The sequence below is a fragment of the Pelecanus crispus genome, chromosome 2 (genome assembly GCF_030463565.1).
Source record: "Pelecanus crispus isolate bPelCri1 chromosome 2, bPelCri1.pri, whole genome shotgun sequence".
Lineage (NCBI taxonomy): Eukaryota > Metazoa > Chordata > Aves > Pelecaniformes > Pelecanidae > Pelecanus > Pelecanus crispus.
Window position 1 is genome coordinate 166,805,814 of NC_134644.1, and position 22,170 is coordinate 166,827,983.

The 22,170-nt window shown below is 42.9% G+C and overlaps 1 protein-coding gene across 1 annotated transcript in view; it reads left to right on the plus strand.

Annotated features, from left to right (window-relative positions):
- The window catches only part of TG (thyroglobulin), a 167,469-nt gene that overhangs the window by 124,199 nt on the left and 21,100 nt on the right, over positions 1-22,170 (plus strand). The window contains exons 42-44 of the mRNA XM_075705217.1: positions 8,671-8,835; positions 9,540-9,707; positions 19,756-19,937. Of these exons, the coding sequence (XP_075561332.1) occupies positions 8,671-8,835; positions 9,540-9,707; positions 19,756-19,937 (515 nt within the window). The remainder of the gene's footprint in view (positions 1-8,670; positions 8,836-9,539; positions 9,708-19,755; positions 19,938-22,170) is intronic.

Here is a 22,170-nt window from a genome sequence, read left to right on the forward strand (position 1 = left end):
TCCATTGCTGGACTGACCTGCCTGTTCCCTTCGTGTGATAGTGTTTGCCACATGTCTGCCACATAGCTCCTTAGCTGTGATAGAGACTCCCTGAACTGGTCCCAAAGATTTCTACTCCTGCAGGTTCTTGAAGACAGACTTTGTCTGAAAGCCGGGAAAAAATGATATTAATGTCTTTACATAAAAAGTCCTGCAACCTTGGTGTGTTGTAAGCATTTTCCACTATGCAGAATTAGATGTCTAAGGAAAAGCAAAGCAAAATACTGAAATACAACCCTGCAAGAAAAAAGAAAGGCTCGAAATTGAAAACAACTTCAGAAAATACTTTAAATCCAGTCTTTTAGAGACTAATCTGTTAAGCTAATTGGAAAGAAGATTTAGTGGTCACTTAGTTGCAGCTTTCTTATTTTTGCAGGGAGAAAAAAACAGAATATAAACGGTCTGTTTAATCTGGCATTAACTGAAACTGAAGACATGCTCAAACAGAAATAAGGTGCCGTTTTCTGTCAGTGGAGTGATTATCTTCAGGAACAAACTGCAAAGGAGAAGATTGTGGTATCCATTTCTCTGTGTCTCTGAGCCCAGCTTAAATGCCTGTTTTTTTGTCAAACACAAGCCATGTTTTAGGTGATAGGAAGCACTTGAGCTCAGCAGTCAGGAAATGGATGAGCCTTGGCTGTCCTGGAGGTCAAACCAGATGGTTTTACAGATACTTCTGGCTGTGAACTGTATGCATCGGAGCCTGGAGAGTGCCTAGCTGTACAGCGACACTATCTTTAGCAAATAAAATATTGCTGTACAGCTGGCTCTTCTGGGAAAGTAGAATTATCAGGATGTTTCATTGGTTTAACTGTTTTCATTAGATATTTTTTGATCTCGCTTTTTGGGTGGTGTTACTGTTATTGCTGTTTTTATTGTCTATAGCATGCTTCTGTGCAGAGTGAAAGCCTGCTTCGCAAGGAGTCTGCAGCCATGCAGCCATCAGAGAAACTGCATTAATGTGAAGGGAGTGCATGTGTTGAAGAGACGAACATGGCTCAAGCAGGCTTTTCAGTTTCAAGTCAGGTTGGAAAAACAAGAGGTCGTGGTGTGAGGAGAGGAAGAAGGTTTTGGGTTAACAGAGTGTGGGTGATAAAAACTAGTTGCAGTGAAGTTTCTAATCGTGAGATCTGTAGTGAATCAGTTTTGAAAAATTTTGCAAAAGTGAGTTTCCACAGTAAATGAGGAATTAAAAGACATTCAGCACTGCAGCTTGTATGGTGATTGTCTTTTCCAGGTATGTTGGGAGGCAGAGGTACAGCTTACAGTAATAGTCCATATATTCTTTTTATTATCTCACCAGAATAGCAGCAATTTAACTAAAAGCTCCTGAACTGTGAGACATCTGAAGCAGAAATCTAGTGTTTGGCTAACGATAGTTAGATGTGCCCAACAAATGGAGGGAGAATTGGGATGGACATGATAGCACCAGTGTAGATCTGAGAGCTATGATAGAATCATAGAATCATAAAATTATTTAGGTTGGAAAAGACCTTTAAGATCATTGAGTCTGACCGTTAACCTAGCACTGCCAAGTCCACCACTAAACAATGTCCCTAAGCACCACATCTACACGTCTTTTTAATACCTCCAGGGATGGTGACTCCACCACCTCTCTGGGCAGCCTGTTCCAATTCTTGACCACCCTTTCCGTAAAGAAATTTTTCCTAATTTCCAACCTAAACCTCCCCTGGCGCAGCTTGAGCCCATTTCCTCTCGTCCTATTGCTAACTACTTGGGAGAAGAGACCAACACCCACCTCACTACAACCTCCTTTCAGGTAGCTGTAGAGAGCGATCAGGTCTCCCCTCAGCCTCCTCTTCTCCAGGCTAAACAACCCCAGTTCCCTCAGCCGCTCCTCATAAGGCCTGTGCTCCAGACCCTTCACCAGCTTCGTTGCCCTTCTCTGGATGTGCTCCAGCACCTCAATGTCTTTCTTGTAGTGAGGGGCCCAAAACTGGACACAGTATTCCAGGTGCGGCCTCACCAGTGCCGAGTACAGGGGCACAATCACCTCCCTGCTCCTGCTGGCCACACTATTCCTGATCCAAGCCAGGATTCTGTTGGCCTTCTTGGCTACCTGGGAACACTGCTGGCTCATATTCAGCCAGCTGTCACCCAGCACCCCCAGGTCCTTTTTGGCCAGGCAGCTTTCCAGCCACTCTTCCCCAAGCCTGTAGCGTTGCATGGGGTTGTTGTGATAGAAGTGCAGGACCCGGCACTTGGCCTTGTTGAACCTCATACAACTGGCCACAGCCCACTGATCCAGCCTGTCAGATCCATCTGAAGAGCCTTTCTACCCTCAAGCAGATTGACGCTCCCACCCAGCTTGGTATCGTCTGCAAACTTACTGAGGGTGCACTCAATCCCTTCATCCAGATCCTTGATAAAGATATTAAACAGAACTGGCCCCAAAACGGAGCCCTGGGGAACACCACTTGTGACCAGCCACCACCTGGATTTAACTCTGTTCACCACAACTCTTTGGGCCTGGCCATCCAGCCAATTTTTTATCTGGCGAAGAGTACTCCTGTCTGAGCCATGAGCAGCCAGTTTCTCCAGGAGAATGCTGTGGGAAATGGTGTCAAAGGTAGACAACATCCACAGCCTTTCCCTCATCTGCTAAGTGGGTCACCTTGTCATAGAAGGAGATCAGGTTAGTCAAGCAGGACCTGCCTTTCACAAACCCATGCTGACTGGGCCTGATCGCCTGTTCTCCTATATGTACTGTGTGATGGCACTCAAGATGATCTGCTCCATGACCTTCCCCGGCACCGAGGTCAGACTGACAGGTCTGTAGTTCCCTGCATCCTCCTTCCAGCCATTCTTGTAGATGGGCGTCACATTTGCTAACTTCTAGTCAGCTGGGACCTCCCTAGTTAGCCAGGACTGCTGATAAAGGATTACATGTCTTGGTGAACACCTCTGCCAGTTCCCTCAGTACCCTTGGGTAGATCCCATCTAGCCCCATAGACTTGTGTGTGTCTAAGTGTTGTAGCAGGTCACTAACCAATTTCCCTCGGATTATGGAGGCTTCATTCTGCTCTCTGTCACTGCCTTCTAGCTCAGGGGGCTGTGTACCCTGAGAACAACTGGTTTTACTATTAAAGACTGAGGCAAAGAAGGCATTAAGTACCTCAACCTTTTTCTCAGCCTTTGTAACTATGCTTCCCCCTGCATCCAATAAAGGACAGACATTGTCCTTAGCCCTCTTTTTATTGCTAATGTATTTGGAGAAACGTTTTTTATTGTCTTCTACGGCAGCAGCCAGATTAAGTTCTAGTTGGGCTTTGTCCTTTCTAATTTTCTCCATGCATAACCTCACGACATCCTTGTAGTCTTCCTGAGTTGCCTGCCCCCTCTTCCAAAGGTCATAAACTCTCCTTTTTTTCCTGAGTTCCAGCCAAAGTTCTCTGTTCAGCTAGGCCAGTCTTCTTCCCCTCTGGCTCGTCTTTCGGCACATGGGGAGGGCCTGCTCCTGCGCCTTTAAGATTTTCTTCTTGAAAAATGTCCAGCCTTCCTGGACTCCTTTGCCCTTCAGGACTGCCTCCCAAAGGACTCTGTCAACCAGTCTCCTAAACAGGCCGAAGTCTGCCCTCTAGAAGTCCAAGGTGACAGTTCTGCTGACCCCCCTCCTTACTTCTCCAAGAATCAAAAACTCTTATCATTTTGTGGTCACTACGCCCAAGATAGCCTCCAACCATCACATCACCCACCAGTCCTTCTCTGTTCACAAACAAGAGGTCCAGTGGGGTGCCTTCCCTAGTTGGCTCACTCACCAACTGTGTTAGGAAGTTGTCTTCCACACATTCCAGGAACCTCCCAGACTCTTTCCTCTCTGCTGTATTGTATTTCCAGCAGACATTTGGTAAGTTGAAGTCCCCCATGAGAACAAAGGCTAGCGATTGTGAGACTTCTCCCAGCTGCTTATAGAATATTTCATCTGCCTCTTCATCCTGGTTGGGTGGTCTATAACAGACTCCCACCATGATATTGTCCTTGTTGGCCTTCCCCCTGATTCTTACCCATAAACGCTCAAGCCTATCGTCACCATCAATAAGCTCTAGAAAATCAAAACACTCCCTAACGTACAGGGCTCCCCCACCACCTCTCCTTCCCTGCCTATCCCTTCTGAAGAGCGAGTCATCCCACCATGTTTCCATGATGGCAACTATATCATAGTTTTTCCGCTGCACAATGGCTTCCAGCTCCTCCTGTTTGTTGCCCATGCTGTGTGCATTGGTGTAGATGCACTTCAGTTGGGCTATTGATCCTGCCACCTTTTTAGGGGGAGAAACCCTAATTCCTACATGACCATTCTCAGGTGCTTCTGTGGTTTCTAACACATCCATAACACTCGCACCTTTGCTCCAGCATGGATCTCCATCCCCTACCTCCACTGAAATGGCAGAGTGAAGGACCTTGCTAGCACAGCATCCCTCAAACATTGGAGGCTTATCTCTGGTGAGCCTGGTTTTATACCTTTATGATGTCCCAAGAGAGAAGTTTGCAAGAAGTACCAGCCACAACTCAGCCAATTGCAGCCTAACATCAAAGCAAGAATTCATCTTCGTGTAATATCAACTTGCATTCATCAGCTTCTCACCAAGCTTCTCGCCAAGTTGTAGGCTGCAACATTTCCTAGTTTATGAATTTCTACTTAGCTTAACCTCTGATTATGCAAAGAGATGTAAAGAAATGCTGGAGAAGCTGCTGGTCCCTGAACTAAATAGTACGGAAATCTTTGCCTTCCATTTTCAGTGCCATCGCTTGTCACAGTAGGTACTATTGCCCAACATTGTAACGTTCCCACTACTCATATGAATTTAGGAGGACAGTGTAATATTGCTGTTGTGGATTGTGCAACACAGCTGCAACTGCTTCTTCTCAGCAGTGCAGTACCGAATGCTTTCATCTGGGTCATTGTCAAAAATGTTATCGGAACTTCCTCTGATGACAGCGGGTCAGTCCATAAGGACAGCTGAAACAAGAAGTGCGCGTGGCTTTAGTTCCCTGTCAGGCTCTTCTAAATGATGCTCAGATAGGAAATATCCTGTGACGGCAAGTTGGCTAATGTTCACAATTTTATTGTATATCTCATGTTCTTTAGAGGTTTGCTTTCAAAAAACTACTCTTCAGGATTATCTGAAGATCTCAGCTGTTAGTTTTAAACGTTATTTTTTCAGCTCTTTTGTTTATAGGTACAGGAGAATTCCTGGAGAATTAAAAAACCAGAGGACTAACAAAAAAGAACACAGTGTTTGTTATTTTTGAGCTGATCTCATGATTTTTGGTTTCCTGATTCATGATTCTGTCATGTTGATGGTAATACGGGTGTCGTGTAATGGAAACGAACAGTCCCTTTGCTATTTCTGCTTCTGACTAAATGGTCCTATTTTTTAAAGCACACAACTCCTTCATTACTGGTTGCTGGGACTAATCACACAAATAAATTATAATTTTATAGAGAAAGAGGGAAATGCTGAGTGTAGCTATGTTATCCTCTGTGTCCTGAGCCTGCCTCTAATGTGGCTACAGCATTTAGGGAAGATTTCTTTTTAATGTGAAAACTGCAGGCTCAAAAAGGAAGAAATTTAATTCTGGGCAGTCTCCAGCTTCTGCTCTCACTTATTTGTTCCTGAGTTTTTTTGGTGAGGATGAGGAAACAATGAGCCTGAATTGTGATGTGAATTTGAAAAACAGAGAACTGGTACAGTTTTGCTTGTCTAACTTTTGTGGTAAGAGGAGCCATTTTTCCAGAGCCTGGAATGTATTTCAGATGCACCAGGGGAGGGAACATAACGGCTTTGCTTCCAAATACTGCTTGAATGATGTCCCAAGTTCCTCTATCAGCTGCTTCCAGTCCCAATAAAAATTACACATGAATAACAGTAGTGGCTACCACATCTCTTTCAAACCCCAAATGCAAGACATGCTTCCTGAGTGCGGATGTTACCAAAAAAAGCAAACTGAGGAAGTGGCTATTACCATGGAAAATGGAAGAAAAAAAAAAAAAAACCCAGAATAAAGAAGAGCACATAAACCTGTTCTAAGCACTCATGCAAAGAAGAGAAAATATCCACAGCTAGAGTAAGGCTCCAAACAAGAACTCTTCTCAACTTGCAAATGTGTTTGCAGAAGGTTTGGGTTTTTCTTTTATGCATTGAGCTTGGACCATATCTAATGCTAGCCCATACACATCCCATGCTGTGACATGAAGATTTACCTGTCCAGGCTTTTAGCTTTCCCTCTGCAGAGAGGACTTGTGGGACACTTCTATGCAGAACATTTTGCAATTGCCACTTGACTCAGTACTTGACCCACGATCAGTCTTTTGCTTTGTAGAGATCTCACAGACAGGGTAACTTTGCACAGCTTTTAAAATCCTTGAGAAGAGATGTGTTAAAAGTCAAGCACACACTAGGATGTTTTGCTTGGTCCCACTGAATTTTTGGGTTCCATATGTCATCATCTGATCTCAGTACTCTCTTTCCCTACCAAACTTAGCCTTTTAATAAGGAAAATTCAGAACTTCCACAGAAACTGACGCTTTCAAAATTTGTGAAACTTTCAGAATTTGGGAAATTGAAGCCCTTTAATTTTTTATGGTTTTGTTTTGTTTTAAATGAATGACATGTAGAGATACTAGATACTTGATAAAACACGCTAAGCATGTTCAGATCTGATGTTGAAGAATATGTTTGCCAGATTAGTGGATAAATATTGTGCAATCCTAGATCTAATTTCTCTGCTGTAACAAGGAGGCACATAATTCCTTGCTCCAAATGAAAAGCAAGGAAGCTACTCTTCTGAGGGAAGCTGGCATGCTGTGTTATCCCTTTTCTAGTCTCACTCATCCTAGTTCTGGTGAATGTGCTCTTCCAAGGGCCAGGCAAAAAGGCAACATTCTTATTCTGCGTCCTGGGGACACACCCCCACACAGAGATACCCTCATCAAGGATATTTTTCTTTCTCTCTCATGACCAGCTGAGTCAGTGCACCTAGTCACCAGCTGGCAAATATCGTGCCTTACAAACACAAAATAGGCCACCGCAAATCCCACGTGAGGATAAAGCCCATTGCTCACTCGAGTTCTTATCTAAATCAAGGGTAGAAGTGAGGAATGAGACCAAACGGTGTTTATTTCTTCTTCTTTAGTTCTTTGCCCTCTTAAAACCAGAGATGGCTCTTCTAGTGCTCCAGGATTGACAATCTTAGCTTTTTCCTTTGCTTATATGCAACCAGCTGCATCTCAGACATTAAGCTAATAACAGTCCTTGTTTTCCAGATACCCTAAAAAGGAAGAGAAACCTTTCAGGAAGGTAGTAGCACTGGAAATTCTATATACAGTGAACTAAAAAGTCTGTCGCTACATCCAAACAATAATCTCTTTCTAATTATTTTTGGAAACCAATTTCTCCAGTTGTGAGCAATGGTATCCTATTAGTGTCAATGGATCTGCTTGTTTGAAATATAAAAAAATGTCCTGGGTGCTGCCCAGGGCTGTACAGTGTTCTTCTGGCTCAAAGGTTTGAGGCAATTTCAAATTAAGGATTTGCTGTTTGTTTTCTGTTTCTTTTTAACTTGCTCCTGGTTTTATGCTTTGTGAGACTTGTAGTTATGCTTTGAGCAAATTCAGTAAGTTAATCAGTTGAATAGATCAGGGTCTTTCATATCATGCATCTAGGGTTTGGCTTTTTTTAGAAGACAGAAGCTAATTTTAGCAGTTATTATAGTAAACTGATGTAAAAGTTTGGAAATTAGTCATTTGAACCATGTCAGAGCTATTCCAGCCTTTCTGTTCTAGGTCAGATCTTATCAGATTTATACTAATTTATCTACATTTTCAATAAGTAGTTTTCATGGTTACTCAAAAATGTTGTACCATGTTTTCTTGGTGAGGACCTTTTCCATGCTGGCACATCTGTAGAGAAGAAACAAAGAGTCTGGGATAGAAATTTGACTGTAGCCTGTGCTCTGATTTTGATGTGCTCTGGCTCTGGTTGATCTTCTGCAGATTGATGTAGCTTTTTGTTCCTACTACCTCTGCTCATAGCTCTTCTAAACTCTCACTGTTCCTTGGGTCAGCTATCTCAGAGTTTCTAGCCTAAATTTATTTACACTCAATATGAATAGTTAATGCCCATTTGGCCTTGTACCAGCATTGTCCTAAGGTATAAATAGCTCTTCTTCGTGGATAAATTTACAAAGTTCATGCTTGCTCTCAGTCCTTGTCTATCACTGTTAAGGAAGTAAAACTCTATTTAAATAGTCGCCTCTTGTAAGATGGACTCTCCATTCCCTGATGTGTCTCACAGCACCTTCTTTGTATCCAATCCTGTCTGAATGTTTCTCCTTCCAGCAAGGTTTTCAGAAAGATTTGTGACTTGGTTATAGACATAACATAGACACTTTTCAGAGGTCTCCCAAAATAACTATGAGAGAGATGGAAACAGCCAAACCTATCCTTCTCCCCTTTGCTTTGATCATTCAAGCTTGCTTCTTATGATTTAAATACCAGTGTTTTACATTCTGCAACTGGGCAGATTTTGCTTCTCATCTTTTTTACCTGCACCAGGGCATGAGGTGTTTTGACAGCATGTGTTGATTGATACCATCATTCTTTTCCAGGGAGGTTCAGCTTTTTCTCCAGCATCCATTATTACTAAGAGAAGAGCACAGACCCAAGTAGCAGTCCTGGCTGAAGATGTGGGATGCCCTTCATCCACCGGTGAAAAAATTGTAGCCTGCCTCCGCCAGTTGCCCGCTCGTGTCCTCAATGATGCACAGACTAAGGTATAGCATAGCAAAATGTATGCCGTTGGCAAGGAATCAAAAAGTGTCCATTGACATGAAGCTGTGAGGAAGCTTAAAAAATAAATTGTGCTGAATCCTTGTGGAAGAGGAGCTGGACTTGCTTTGGTGGAGTGATGCTGATTCTCCTTTACACTAAATTCCTTTTACACTACTTTGACCACGTCTTCCAAAATTAATCTAAATATAGTTTTTATCTTCTTTCAGTCCCCTCTCATCTGCCCCTGGGTGTTACTCTAGAGGAGAATCAAATGTCTGTAGCTTCAGTAACTGCATTTTTGCAGAAAAGGAAGTGGGGAGGGATACCAGTGCTCTGTCTCTTAAGTGGGAGAATTGTGAAAGCTGCAGCATAAATGATTCTAGTGATAGATCCTTTACCCACACATTAAAACACCCACTGGCAATACATTTTCCAATCACGACCAGCATAGACCCAATCCCTAATTTAAAACAATATTTTTATGACTGTAAGACCATCAATTCTCTTGGCCTATTCAGCTCTTTTCACCTACTGAGACTGTCTGCAAAAACATGCTTCCTGCCAATGGTGAGTTTGCACTTACATTAACTGACCACTTGTCCACTCAAAGGCTATCATCAGGTCAGTTTTCTGAAACATAAGTAAAATGGAAATGACCATGTTAAGCTAATTTAACTGCACTATTATTGCTTTTTTGCTAATCTAGCTCCTAGCTATAAGTGGTCCATTCCAGTACTGGGGTCCAGTGATGGATGGAATTTACCTTCGGGAACCTTTAGCTAAAGCCCTGCAGCGCCCTCAGCTTCGGAAAGTAGATCTGCTCATTGGAAGTGCTCAGCAAGATGGGTTGATCAGCAGATCTAAGGCAATTAAGGTAGGATGAGACTCACTGTTAAGGAACTGATGGTATTACTATTACTATAGTGATGACGGTAATCATACGCAGCCAGGACAGATCCTTTTTGATTGCTACAGTTTGTGAATTACACTCCATGCAAATATGCAAAGGCATTGTCCATCTCCAGCCAGTCCTGTTTAGGCTGATTAATAGCATTATTATATTTGTTGATTTACACTACAGGGGGAGATATGAAAAGGTAAAAAGATCAGCAGTGATTTAGCATGTATTAATATGCAACAGTATGTTTTACTGTCTCTGAAATCCTATTTATATTGCAATTTCAGTTGTATATCACAGAGAAGAAGGGAAGCTCATAACTTAGGTATGAGGTTCTTCACTGTGCAGCAGGGCTAGGTCAGTCTTTTCCATGCCAAAGTTTAGGATTTTTTTCCACAGCAAGCTTTTTTCTCTGTTGCCTTTAAGAAATACGTTTTCTTGTAAAGGTGATTCTGAATATGGACTTGCTATGACTAAGAATAGCACTGGCCTGATGTATGGGCTAGGGTTTCAGGGCATAAACTGGTGAAATGAAAAGAATTGTGTCCATGCTGTACTTTGTATGTAAAAGTCCTCAAAAGCATGAAGGTCTACCAAGAGGGATTTTATATCTTCTTGTGAACCCTCTGGTACTGTCTGTTCTTGAGACAGCATATCAGCCTCTTCTAGTTCATTTGTCCTTCTCTATGCTGGGAACAATAGCACTTCCCTGTTTAACACTGAGAAATTAAATTAAATGTTCCAACGTGCTCAGATATATGCTAAGAAATCAACAGGAGAATGTAACATGGCAGGGATTATTTTGAGGGTTATCTAAGTGAATTGTAGGTCTGTTGTGATCTTTCTGCAACTGTGTGGATTTCATCTCTTAGGAGGCAGTGAAAGGTTAATCCCAGCTTCTCTTTGCTGATAGCCAATAACACATAGACCAGTTTACTTCAGAATTAATGACAAAGTTACCCCTTTGAAAGAAGGCTTTTTGACCCACCTGAATAAAGTTCATATTGCTTGTTTAGTCTCCATCAGAAGTTTCCTGTTCTTATTTTACATATCTTTCTCTTTTGGAATCAATTAAAAGAGGAAGTCAGGTGAGGGTTGTCAAGCATTGAAACAGGCTGCCCAGGGAAGGGGTTGAGTCCCCATCTCTGGAGGTATTTAAAAGACATGTAGATGTGGTGCTTAGGGACATGGTTTAGTGGTGGATTTGGCAGTGCTAGGTTAATGGTTGGACTTGATGATCTTAAAGGTCTTTTCCAACGTAAACAATTCTATGATTCCATAGGAAATGGACTGTGATGCTGCAGGCCTGCAGATAATGATCCAGACCCTGTGAGAGGGGAGTGAACCTCAGTAATCTCATTACAAGTCATGTGATGAAGACTAGGAAGTGAAACTCTTTCCTTTACCACTATTTCCATATGTGACAGCTGAAACTCCATGATGTTATAGAAATTATGCAACAAAACATGATGCTAATGAAAGCCACAAGTGCTAAAAGCCAGCACTATCAGGTTGAAATGAAAAGGAAAAACACTTGTAACTCAGAGCTCAGCAGTAAAATGTTGCCTTTCTAAAAAGAAAACCTGGAATGTCTTCTTTATTTAAAGGCTTGCAGAAAATAAGATTGTAAGGGGACTCAAAAAGTTGGTGCAACTCAACCCTAAGAAATAGTCGTATCTACCTCAACCTGAGAGACTTTTTTAAAATCTCCTACTGTTGGAGATCTGATCTCCTTTGGCAAGGGTTTAACTATCCTTACTTAGAAGGACAGTTAACTTCTTTACTAGCTATTATAAATAGTACCTACTTTATTTGGTGCTACTGCTGTAGTTAGATTCCATCTCTGTTCCAGAAAATTCATATTGTTCATGGTAAGTGGTTTTATTTTCTCCCTTTTGACTTCCTTAAACTGTTTTCATGTTCTCAGTAAGAACTGATGATTTTTTAATGCACATATTCTTCTATGTCTATTTTCCTGTGTCATCAGGTTTTTAGGGCTTGAGGGAATGTGACTCTTCTGACCAGTCTGTATTCCTGTCTTCAAATTGTTTTCTTAAAGACTTGCTGCAAGGTTAAAGTTTCCTGTTTTCTTCCTTGTCCATGCAGTTAGTGTATTAATTGCTGAGAAACTAATGTTTCCTCTGTCATTGAGCTATTTAAGAACATACATTTTCCAGGTCTTCAAGAGTATTTCTACATCACAGCTATGACCATGCATGGTTGCTGACAAAGTCAGATGATAAAGTCCTCAGTAGGCCACAGACGTACTTAGCTGCAGTGGCAGGAATTGGTGTGGGTGGACATTGTTAGTGAGAAGTCTGTGCCCCATTTCTGTGTCATAATGTCATAAGGGATCTTTGATCTGTGCTAACTGTCCTCTCCCCACAATAGACCTAGAAGAAGGATTTAAGTCAACCCACACTGTATCCCACTCTGCTACTTTATTCATTTTCAGGGTTCCCTTGAGATAGACCTGACTTGCATCTTTCTGGGAAAACTGAAAGCTGGTTTTACCGATATCCTAAGGAAGGTGGGAGGGCTTAGCTGGTGGACAGAGCACTGAACTCAACTTGGGGAACGAAGGCATAGTTCCTAGTTTGCCTCTGACTACAACCAACTTAGTTAATCTGTTCTACAAAGAGGGGACCAAACCTCTCTGGGGTGAAAATCCATCTGTGGATGTGCTCCAACTCTGTAGAGAGAAGAACCATGCATGTATTTGAGTAGATAAATGGCACAGCTAAAAGGTGCTATGGCAAGTGTATGGAATTGGCAAAGTCCTTCATTTCCATCTCCTTTAGGATGACTGGTTTCAGTGTAGTCAGATGCAAAGAGTGGGGGATAGAAAAATCTAACCCCTGCTGACCTGTTCCACCAGTTCCTGGGAATAGCTGTGCTGGCAAATTCAGCCAAGGGCTTGCTCTATTAACCCTGGTCTTGCTCTATTAATACTGATCCTGTAAATGGTGAGGAGACACTTTTAGCCATTTGGATGCAAGCAAGCTTGAGATGTGTGAATCTTATCACCTTAGTCTGGAGTTGCATGCAAGTTTTATAAACGCTTAGCAGTTGAGTCTTAGGAGTGAGAGTAAAACCTCTAGACTGCAACCAGACCTGAAGGTGGTAAATCCAGTTGGCATCATGTTGTTCTGTGGGGGCTTACTGACATTTGGTTTTGTCTGGTGTCTCTGTACTCCCACTGCAACACTGCACTTATGCCTGCTTAACCTTTACCATTAAAAATGAAATAGAAAGACAGAAGGCACCACTTATGTGCTAGCAAAACATTTATGTTTGATTTATTTACAATTAAAGACAGGTCTCTCAGTGATGCTTGCAGCAGAGAGTATGCTGAACATTCATGCTTAATGTCTTGCCCATGGAAATGACCATTTTATGGCATTCACTTGAATGCTTATTCATGTGAACTGAGAGATTTACCACTTTCTGGAGCACTTTGTACTCATCCCCAGTGCAGCCATCAGATGATTGAAACTAAGTGAGAAACAAAGCAGAGTTTGTTAAGGGGTTGGCAAGTGATGCCATAATGCACTATTATGTGGCATATGGAGCGCTTAAGCCTGAACCAGTTAACTACAATTCCCGTGGCAGATCTTCAGGGATATTAGCTTTGAGCAGTCAGTCATAGATTAGGGCAGCTGAGCAGAAACCTCTAAAAATGTTGATTTCAATCCCCAGCTGTGAAAAATGTTATCCTTGTGCTATATGTGATGCTTAGGTGGGAGGACCTAGTAGTTCCAACTTCAATTAAATATACAGTCACTCAGGCTGATCTATATCTGTGTTTGTCAGTATATGCATGTAAGTCAGTCCGGCCCTGTTTTTAACCTCCATATGTTCTGTGCCTACTATGTAATCTCCACATTGCAAGGATTGCTACTATACCCTTAATTGCTTTAGTGGTGGACTTGGTAATTTTAGGTTAATGGTCGGACTGGATGATCTTAAAGGTCTTTTCCAACCTAAACGATTCTATGATTCTATGATTGTTAAATTCCTTTTTAGTTGGAAGACTAAAGTTGCACTTTATGTGGGGTTTTTTTCTTTTTCTTTCCCTCCCTAGTACAAATCTAGTTGGCTGCAGAACCCAGAACCAGGACATAGGGGAGTACATAGATAGAAATACAGTTTATTTGCTCCATGTAAGAAACTGGTTCTATGCAGACCAGATCTTCCAACCTGCGCTATATTAGCCAGTTAATTTCTTTATGGGTAAAGGTATTCAGCAACATGCAACAGATGGCAGATATGTGTGTATTAATTGTAATAACGAGGGGAGCAGTGTCCTGATAAATGCCATCAGTGTGGAGAATGGGCTGATATCAGCTCTTTACTTCATCTTGTAACTAGCTGGAACCCTTGAAACACTCTGCTGAAAGGCAGGCAGGTCTTTCACCATCTTTTGTGACAACATTTATCAAAAGCCATTTAAGACCTAAGATCTGTAGATACTCTGTTAGTTATCACTCTTCCAGTTTGTCAGAAAAGTACATTTTGCCCTTTGGAAGATGTAAACGTTTGGTCTTCCAACTGCTACAATTTCTTTTTAAATAAAACACTGGACAAGATTCATTCATATGCTGCAGGAACCAGAACAGTAAGCATTATATAACTCATTATTTAGCCAATGTTTATGACTGCTTTGCATCACCAGAACAGTAGAAAGCAGTGCACCTGCTGTCTTTAATTATTTTCTTACTTACTTTCTAAAAATAGTTGAAACCCCCACTATAACTCTGAGTTTAGTTGCTAATACCTCTTTAAAGGTTAGAAGAATGTAAATTATTTTACATAATGTGCAGCTGTTTCTATTAATCTGGTAGCAGCCGTTGTATCTACTGCTATTTACAAATTGTTCCTTGGTCGTATATTTTCTAATGGAAAACATTTGTTGGTCATGGAAAAATGGTCAAATTGAATCAATTTCTGAAAAGTTAAAATGCTTTGTCTTTTTAATGTTTCATGGATTTTATTTTGAATGTATTGCTTTGTTTTGTGCTATCATGTTAAAGTCAGATGTTTAAATTATATTATATTGTAGCCAAAGCAACACTTAAGACATCGTGTTTCAGACTGTGGTATTGTAGTGCTGGTTGGTATGAAAAATCTCAAAATGTCTTACAAACGCCAGTTATGTTTTTCATCCATCTCTGTCTGTTGAGTCCTCTTTCATCTGACTCAACACATCTCAAGGACTCCACTCTATTATCAATGATTGCTGAGAAAGGTCACCAGAAGTTTTGGGGCATTTTGAAGATCACAGAAACTAGTACATAGGCACAGCAAAAACCTAAGACTGACCGCACTGAGTCAGATCAGAGGCCCATTTAGCACAGAATGCTGTTTTCAGCAGTGGCTAAGAGTAGATGTTTGTAAGAATAGAGTAAGAAAATCTGATACTTCTGCTAAATGCTCTCCAAACCTCTAGCATTTTGCAGCTCAGGGACTTCCTGGGCTGAATTGGCCTTTCCATAATTCATAACCATCAACTGATTTTTTTTTTTTTTTAATTCAAAAACTTGTTCATGGAACTTCATCTTCACCAATTTTGGCATCCGCAAAACCATGTGACAAGGAGTTCCTCAGCTTAACTATGTGTTGTATGATGATGCATCTCCTTCTCTGTGGTTTGCAACTGTAATATTTATTTGATGCTTGGTAGTTGATAAGGCAGTGAAGGATCAGTTCCTAGGGTACATAATCAATACCCTAAGGTTTTTTAATCTTTCTTTTTCTCTCTAAGTTATCCATGACAGGCATAGAATAAGGTTAATTTGGTGGTTAATTAATTAATGGTTAAAATCTGTAAAAAAAAAAAAACAACAAAATGAAAGCATTGCATGAAAGTTGCTTTATACAGGATGCCTTACATAGAAGAGCTTGGGCTCTGTATTGACACAGAAAAGCATCTGTTCTTATCCATATCTGCTAGCCAAATCCACCAGCTCCAATCACCAAATGAGAGATTTCTAATTAGATAGCAGTAATGCTTCTGCTGGTTAGTAGGGAGCTGAACTGATGTGTGCTGAAGCTGATAGGAAGATTGTTTTTGAACTCAATGAACCTGCAGTCAGGTCTTCAGTGAAGACCCCTACCCGAAGGGATGCAATACTGGACCTGATGTTCACCAATGCAAGTGAGCTCATCAGTGATGTCAAGACTGGAGGCAGCCTGGGCTGCAGTGATCATGTGTTGATGGAGTTCACGCTCCTGAAGGACATTGGAAAAGCAAGGAGTACAGTCAGGACCCTGAATTTTAGAAAAGCAAACTTCCAGCTCTTTAAGGAGTTAGTCAGAAGGACCCCGTGGGAAACAGTCCTCAGGGGAACAGAACAGAGTTGGCAGATCTTTAAGGACACCTTGCATAGAGCTCAAGAGCTCTCAGTCCCCAAGTGTAAAAAATCAGGCAAGGAAGGGAAGAGACCAGCATGGCTGAGTCAAGACCTGCTGGTCAAACTAAAGAGTAAGAGGGAACTGCACAGGCAGTGGAAGCAGGGACAGGTGTCCTGGGAAGAGTACAGGGCAGCTTCTCAGTTGTGTAGGGAGGGGGTCTGGAAGGCCAAAGCGCAGCTGGAGCTGAATTTGGCAAGGGATGTAAAGAATTACAAGAAGGGCTTCTACAGGTATATCAACCAGAAAAGGAAGGTTAAAGAAAGCATACCCCCCCAATGAACAAGAATGGTGACCTAATATCAGCAGATGAGGAGAAGGCTGAGGTACTCAACAACTTCTTTGCCTCAGTCTTCACTGGCAACCTCTCTCCTTGCCCCTCCTGAGTTCATGTGCTGCAAGATGGGGACCAGGGGGGTAAAGCCCCTCCCACTGTAAGGGAAGATCAGGTTCGAGACCACCTGAGGAACTTGAATGTACACAAGTCTATTGGACCTGACGAGATGCATCCCAGAGTCCTGAGGGAATTGGCTGCTGTAGTTGCCAAGCCACTCTCCATGATATTTGAAAAGTCATTGCAGTCAGGTGAAGTCCCTGCTGACTAGAAAAAGGGGAATGTTGTGCCCATTTTTAAAAAGGGAAGAAAGGAGGACCCTGGGAACTATCGACCTGTCAGCCTCACCTCTGTGCCTGGGAAGATCATGGAACAGATCCTCCTAGAAGCTATGCTCAAGCACATGGAGGACAGGGAGGTGATTCGAGACAGCCAGCATGGCTTCACCAAGGGCAAGTCCTGCCTGACCAACCTAGTGGCTTTCTATGAAGGAGTGACTGCATCAGTGGACAAGGGAAAAACAACAGATGTCATCTATTTGGACTTCTGTAAAGCCTTCAACACAGTCCCCCACAACATCCTTCTCTCTAAACTGGGGAGATATGGGCTTGATGGATGGACTGTTTGGTGGATAAGGAATTGGCTGGATGGTCGCATCCAGAGTGTCATGGTCAATGGCTCGATGTCCACATGGAGACCGGTGACAAGTGGTGTCCCTCAGGGGGACCAGTGCTGTTTAACATCTTCATCAATGACATAGACAGTAGGATTGAGTGCACCCTCAGCAAGTTTGCAGACGACACCAAGCTGAGTGGTGTGGTTGACATGCCAGGAGGATGAGATGTTATCCAGAGGGACCTGGACAAGCTGGAGAGGTGGGCCTGTGTGAACCTCATGAGGTTCAACAAGGCCAAGTGCAAGGTCCTGCACCTGGGATGGGGCAACCCCCAATATCAGTACAGGTTGGGGGATGAAGGGATTGAGAGCAGCCCTGCAGAGAAGGACTTGGGGGTACTGGTGGATGAAAAGCTGGACATGAGCCAGCAATGTGCACTTGCAGCCCAGAAAGCCAACCCCATCCTGGGCTGCATCAAAAGAAGCGTGGCCAGCAGGTCAAGGGAGGTGATTCTGCCCCTCTGCTCTGCTCTGGTGAGACCCCACCTGGAGTACTGCGTCCAGCTCTGAGGCCCTCAGCACAAGAAGGACATGGACCTGCTGGAGCGTGTCCAGAGGAAGCCACCAAAATGATGCGAGGGTTGGAGCACCTCTCCTACGAGACCCGGCTGAGAGAGTTGGGGTTGTTCAGCCTGGACGAGAGAAAGCTGTGAGGAGACCTTATTGCAGCCTTTCAGTACTTAAAGGGGGCCTACAGGAAGGATGGGGAGAACCTTTTTAGCAAGGCCTGTTGTGACAGGACAAGGACTAATGGTTTTAAACTAACGGAGAATAGATTTAGACTGGATATAAGGAAGAAATTTTTTACAGTGAGGGTGGTGAAGCACTGGCACAGGTTGCCCAGAGAGGTAGTGGAGGCCCCATCCCTGGCAACATTCCAGGTCAGGTTGGACGGGGCTCTGAGCAATGTGATCTGGTTAGAGCTGTCCCTGCTCACTGCAGGGGGGTTGGGCTAGATGACCTCTAAATGTCCCTTCCAACCCAAAGCATTTTATGATTCTATGATAATTTCTGTTTCTTCCAGAAAAATATACGTGTTCTTGCTGTATTTAAACAGAATGATTTTGCAGGCAAGTGTGCTCTGCAGTTTCATATGTGGCATTTGTGCACATGAAGTGACGTGTCATGTGTGAGTTGCAGATCTTTTTTGAAGTACAGCTGTATTAATAAAACTGGCACCTTTTCACATTGCATGGGCCAATATCTAGCAAAAGAAGAATTTATTACAGATACGAGAAAAACTGCCAAGACCTTTTTGGACCTTTGGGTATTTGGTAGTGTTTTGAAATCCCTTGTAAAGTCACTTAATCAAAATGCACAAAGCATTAGTGTACGTCCGTAAGGACAGGCCTCGGCCTCAGCACACAGGGACTTATTTTCCATCTTTCATTTCTGTGAATCTGTTGAAAAGTAATTATTCCCTCTGTACTTTCTGTATAGGGTTGTGGAAAGACCTAACGGCGTGATGAAAACCAGCTGTGGGACATCAAAATAATATATTCAGTAAAGCATCTATGGTAGCTGGACTGGGCAGACACCAACCTATTTTGCATCAGACTGACTGCCCAAAATAATATAGGTGGTTTATTTGGTCTTTCTCTCTGGAGTTCTTATACCAAGTTTCAGCCAGCATGCACCTGCAAGTTGTCATCTTTCAAAAGCACTTGATCCACAGTAAGGTTCAGCCCTGATTCTGAATTTGAAATAAATTTTAAAAGAAAAAAAAGTGAAAAATCTGAACTGATAAAACAAAAAACTTCCTCAACAAAAGATGTGGCAAAAACTTCCAGCAGTCTTTAGCTTTCATAAAAATAGGGTTGGGTAAGTAGTTTGGCATAGAAGATGGTCCCCCTGCTATCAGTAATTCTGCAGTGACATGGGCACTCTGCTCTGGGGAAAATGCCTTTATGTCAGAAAGGTTTCAGACCACAGATCTCAGGAAAAGAGCATTTCAGGGTAGGTCTCTCTGAAAGGCCCTAGGGGTTATGAAGCTTGAAGGTCATGGCTGCTACTTTCATTGAGATTTGGAGGAAGGGGATGTCTCTTCCAGGGCTAAGGCAGATATTAGTCCAGAAGGGACCTAAGTACAGGGCTTATGGCAGCCACATTTCTTTGTAGGTGTTTCCAGAAGAGGCATAGTGATATAGCCATGACATGGCTATATGGCATATTCGCTTTCTGGACTTTCCAAAGGAAAGGAGCAATATCTCCCTCTCTCCCCTTTAGCTTTCCACCAGGGAGCTCATCAGAAAGACAGCATTGGGCACACTCACACTGGAGAACTATCCATGTGGACTGCTTCTGTGGGAGCCAGCTGGGTTTCTGTAGTATTAGAGCTACACCTGCACAGCACTGTGCCTACGATTTGGACTTACCAGCTTAGGGATTCAGTCCTATAGTATGTTTTGAGGAAGCCAATGCAGCCAGCTGGTGACAGTCTTGGGAAAGCAAAAGTAGGACTGTCCCCTGCTTCTTCCCTTAGGAATCAGAGATCACAGCAGAGAGGACTCGTTCCAGCAGAGGGAGATCTGAGCCTATATTGTTCCATTAAAAATCTGTCTTTTGGTTTTGTTTATAAATTTCATGTATGCATTTTGTTCTCAGAAATTTGAAGAAAGTCAAGGAAGAGCCAACAGCAAAACAGCCTTTTATCAGGCTCTGCAAAATTCTCTAGGAGGAGAAGACTCCAACTTGTTCATTGAAGATGCAGCTACGTGGTATTACTCCCTTGAGCACTCAGCTGATGATTATTCGTCCTTTTCCAGGGCTTTGGAAAATGCCACCAGGTAAGAAACTCATCCTTTAACAACTGTGTGATTGGGTCCTCTCATCCCTGTGACAGTAGAAGAACTAATAGACTGGCTTTTATTCACAGTCACCTAATTATACAGTTAGATACTTTTCCTAGTTTTTGCAAATTTGCAGAGTAGTCAAGTTTGAAAACTTTGATTTCAGCAATTACATTAATTTTTATATTGTGAAACCTGCAAAATATATTTCTTTACAATGTCAGGCTTTGTACAGGTGAGTATCCCATGTCAAACAGTGAAGCATTTGTCAGTGTTCAGAAAAGTGGCTCCCAATCCTATTCTGTGCGTTGCTAATCTCCGTTTTACCTGTGGCAGAAGAATCCCCTTTAGCTTATTCATGTATTTCCTTGACCCTTGTGTAATCATTTATGCCAGTGTACAGTGATCGTATAATGTCACACAATCTGCGTTTTGCTCCCTTTGTGTATGGTTTCCCATAGTGAGAGAAAGCAGAATCAGGCATTAGGATGCTTCTGTAGGAAGTCTTCTTGTGGAGGTGAAAGGAAAACACACGATATCTGACTCTTGCCTCATTTGATCCATCAGGACATGCTGTAGATTCACAGTGCCTCCCAGCCTCTTCCAAAGGAAATAGTGATGAAATGTCAGCGACGGATGAGCAACTCCAGTATATACACTCCCATACTTTGCATTGAAACATTGCAGGCAGGGACCATTGGGAAGTGGAAGATGAGCAGTGGGCCATGTTCACACCACCTAGTATATATGCGTAACTTCAATCCTTAATTGGGTATGGCATCAGGGTCCAGCAGTTCTGGATAACAGTTTGAAGAGTTCTTTGCCCTGTTGAACTAAGACTCCACAGCAGTCATGACACCTGTGGTAGGCCATAGAGGCTGGTAGATATCTTTAGCTTGGGTGACATGGTGGTTTGGTCTGCAGAGAAGACTGTAGATTTTGCTCTCTCCCCCATGGGCAGCCAGTTTGCTTTAGCCAGTTACAGATCTTGAGCTGTGGCAGGGTGGGCCTGTTTTTCTGAAAGGAGATAAACTGAGGGGAAACCTCCTTACTTCCTTTTTCCTGCCTCTGTGCAAACTCAGCGGGCTGAATGTTTAAGTGGAACAGATTTTCAGAAAATGAATCAAAAAACCCTTTCCCTATTCGTGCCTCTGCTTCATGAGCAGATTCGTTATGAAAGGTCTTCACATTTCTAAGGTGATGTGTTTTATAAGCTGGTGGTTTGGATCCTAGTGTGCCTGTCCAAGCTGTTTCACCTCTGTTCTGAACCAAGACGTCATAGCTACAAGCTCCTGGTATCTGTGCTCTCAGTGTTACAGCTTTCTGTCCCACTGTGAGCCTCTCCATGAGACCTTAGAGACAAGGTTTTCCTTTCAGTAGGTCTTCATCATCCGTCAGAATTGAAGGGTGCAGCTCCAGGGGAGCCTCAGGGAGCCGGAGGTGAACAGGAGCCAAGATTCACTTGGAAACATCTGATCCAAGACAGCAGTGACCAAATCTGTTTAGGGAATATTTCTGGGTGGTCCCGGTGTGCTGGTGCATTGAGGTCACAGAGTAAACAAGCCAGAAGGCTGTGGGTTGAGCTTTGTGCCATTTATTGAGTCTCGCACCATGCCACATTTGTCCTGCCTGGTAGTGTGTCCCAGGGACAGACCACCCATCACTGTGGCATCTGGGGCCACTGCATGCAGCACACGTGGAAGCGCTGTGGCTCATGGGCATTAAAGCCAGAACTCATCTTCAATCTCTTTCCATCACCACTGTTACCCATGGGGCTATAATTCTTTCGTCAGACCGGTAAGTTTTTAAGCCATAATAAAACACTGAAGGTCTTAAATTTTAACCCTTCTTCCCATTCAGAGATACCTCCGTAAGGAGGTGTTATAACACAGGACTGTCACATTTGATCACCTGCATTCAGCCCAGGGCTCAGCGTGGTGCAAACACTGACTTTTGCAAAGCTAGGATGGCTAGCACACTGCGTGCTTGCAGCAGGAGTGCAATACACAGATAGCTCCTCTGGCTCTCAGCCTGCAAGCACCCTGCAGCAGCCTCATGGGCATAGGGATTACCTGCTCGTTTACAATATGAGGCAAATGACTTGGCTAAGGAAAGAAGTGAGTGGCTTAAAGAGTCACCACGAGCAAGCAGAAGGATGAATACTGAAACCAGGACATCTGACGCTAACCCTTTGCTTTAAACACTTTGGAAATTACTCCAGCTACAGGAG